At 36.9% G+C, this 2,664-nt stretch overlaps 1 protein-coding gene across 1 annotated transcript in view; it reads left to right on the top strand.

Annotated features, from left to right (window-relative positions):
- The first annotated feature begins 880 nt into the window (after positions 1-880).
- The window catches only part of LOC106529743 (diablo homolog, mitochondrial), a 3,959-nt gene continuing 2,175 nt past the window's right edge, over positions 881-2,664 (top strand). Inside the window, exons 1-3 of the mRNA XM_014025236.1 lie at positions 881-955; positions 1,196-1,316; positions 1,396-1,518. Of these exons, the coding sequence (XP_013880690.1) occupies positions 897-955; positions 1,196-1,316; positions 1,396-1,518 (303 nt within the window). The 5' untranslated portion in view covers positions 881-896. The remainder of the gene's footprint in view (positions 956-1,195; positions 1,317-1,395; positions 1,519-2,664) is intronic.

Raw genomic sequence — 2,664 nt, 5'->3', positions numbered from 1 at the left:
AGCGAGGACAAGAGAAACAGTGGAGACAGCGAGGACAAGAGAAACAGTGGGGACAGCGAGGACAAGATAAGCAGTGGGGACAGCGAGGACAAGAGAAACAGTGGGGACAGCGAGGACAAGAGAAACAGTGGGGACACGGGGGCGGTGAGGGTGAAAGTGCAGTTACAGTTCACAACTATTATTTATGTGTTGCATTAAATTAGCAGGTTTATAACATACTAACACTGTGACTGGGAGGAGGAGCAGAAAGACCACTGCACCAGTTTCACCAGCAGCTGTACATTGTGGGACAGCAATGGTCACTGGCCTGATGGCATGGCAAAAAAAGAGGCTGGTGCAAATCCCCAGGCTGCACAAGTATCGTCAGAGTGCAGTGCACAAAGTGTGAGAACTACCTGTTCCTCACAGCTGAGAGGAACTGTTTCATCAGTTCCTGCAAAGACAGTAGCATCAAGACAATTAGATCAAATGAAAATAATTATTCAAATGAAATACTCCAAAGAAATGTTGAAAAATACATTTTAATTGGTTTCAAATTTCAAATGAGTTGCATTTTTAACTGTTAATGCTATTGGGGACTTTTAAGACTATAATCTGAGTTGTTAAATAAAGGTTTTTACAATAATTTCCACAATCGTACAGTGTTGCCATATGGCAACGTCAACAAAAAAAAATAATAAAAAAATGTTTTTTTTTAAATGTCTCTTGATCATGTTTACTTCGTCTATTTTAAGTCAAAAACATACAAAACATTTTTTTTCTAACTGGCATCATTATGCGTACCGTAGAGGGTTAAACTGTTAATTTGACAGTAGGTGGCAGTAATGCACCGTGTGACATTTTCCAGTCGGAACTACAAAGAAAAGGCGGAACCTTTGTTTGAGACGGACCTCTTAATGAGTCGGACTATCATGGCGGCGCTCTGGTGGAGAGCAGCGTACCTCAGTTTCATTCGGTTAGTATTCTTCACATCTGGCCATTATTGGTAAAATAGTGGTATTTATTATACCCAGAATATGTTTTACTTAAAAACAATTTTGAATAATGTCGAATAATTTGTGAATTACGTCAACTTTCACTTAAAAAACGAGCGAAATGTTTGTGAACCACTTGTGTTTATATGTTTATTTATGTATTTTATTTTAAAGACTTGAGTCATTCTGCCCAAATAATCCTGATCTGTTTATCTGTTCAGGACTTCTGCTCGTTTCCTGTTTAAGGTACGACCTGCAGTCCGTAAATCCAGCAAACTTCTGCACTCAGGTGTGGCATCTTTAGCTGTCGGCGGTGGGCTGTGCGCTGTGCCTTTCAAACAGGTGAGTCTGTCACTTGGAGAGGTTTTCCAAGTTGAACTAAAGTGTCAGTAAATTGATCAGAATGTTGTTTTTCCTGCAGGTTGACGATCTCTCTCATGACTCTCTGGTCAGACGAGCAGCCTCCCTGGTCACAAACAGTTCCAGCACTTTCCTCTCTCAGACCACATTAGCTCTCATAGATGCCATCACAGAATATTCAAAGGTAAGATGGACCATAGCATAAAGTCAAACTGTCTTTTTGTTGTTCTGTTGTGGTTTTATTTTAGTTTTCTACTGGTATTTGTACAAATAGTTGCTGAACTTATCGGTTGTTGAAAACATTTTGGATTTTGAATAGAAAATGTTACTCAAAATGAGTAGCAAACATCTTAAATTGAAACATTTAAGAGATATTTTAAATTTGATGCCCATATTTTTTAAGTATTATACTTAAAACTTATTCAAGACAAATAAACAAAAAAAAGGTTTATCACGTGAATGAAGATTTGAAGATGTTTAAATCTTGTTTTTAGAGCATGCTGTTTTAGAGGAGTGGCAGCGGCCTTAAATAATAAAAGATTATAATTTTGGGAACATAAATAAAGAAGTGATAATATTCACTTTTGTGTATTTTAAAGTGCCTGTGCCTATCCATGAAATACAAAAAGTCAAAGACAATATACATAATACACATGATTTGACCCGTTTTTTCACATAATTGGCATATTTTCTTTTTAATTTTACTCAGCTAAAGTGAAACAGGAAGTGACATCAAAGGGGAACTCTTTGAGAAAGAAAACACCCTGTTTTTTGTTTACTGAAACAATATTATTTGAACTATGACTCTTTCTCATCTCTCTATGATAGTGATTAAAATAATCTTAAGAAACTTCAGATTCTTCTCTACAGTCTGTTGTTAGCCATTTTAGCAACGCTCTGTTCACATTCCCCTTTGACATCACTTCCTGTTACTTCACATGTGAATATCTCAACAACTGTTCATCTTGGTGACGTGAAATGTTTTTTACAATATGTTAGCAATGTTATCTTTCCAAAAATACATTCAGATTTATTATAAAGATTTGATGTCACAGGCACTTTGAAACGTTAACCTATAAATCTTACATTTCAGTTCACTTACAGATCTGGGGTCTCATTTATAAAGGATTGCGTGGAAACCATACTAAAAGTGAACGTACGGCCAAAAGGCGGAAATGGCGTACGCCAAAAAAAATTCAGATTTATAAAACAGTGTGTACGCATGTTTCTGCACATTTTTCCTTTTATAAATCATATACAAACGTCAGAGTTTGCGCACGAGGTCCCGCCTCAGGTTCTGCCCTCTACACGCCCACATTCAACCATAAAC

This window comes from Austrofundulus limnaeus, unplaced genomic scaffold, assembly GCF_001266775.1.
Source record: "Austrofundulus limnaeus strain Quisiro unplaced genomic scaffold, Austrofundulus_limnaeus-1.0 Scaffold462, whole genome shotgun sequence".
NCBI classification, from domain to species: domain Eukaryota; kingdom Metazoa; phylum Chordata; class Actinopteri; order Cyprinodontiformes; family Rivulidae; genus Austrofundulus; species Austrofundulus limnaeus.
This window is presented reverse-complemented; position numbering and strand designations above follow the sequence as displayed.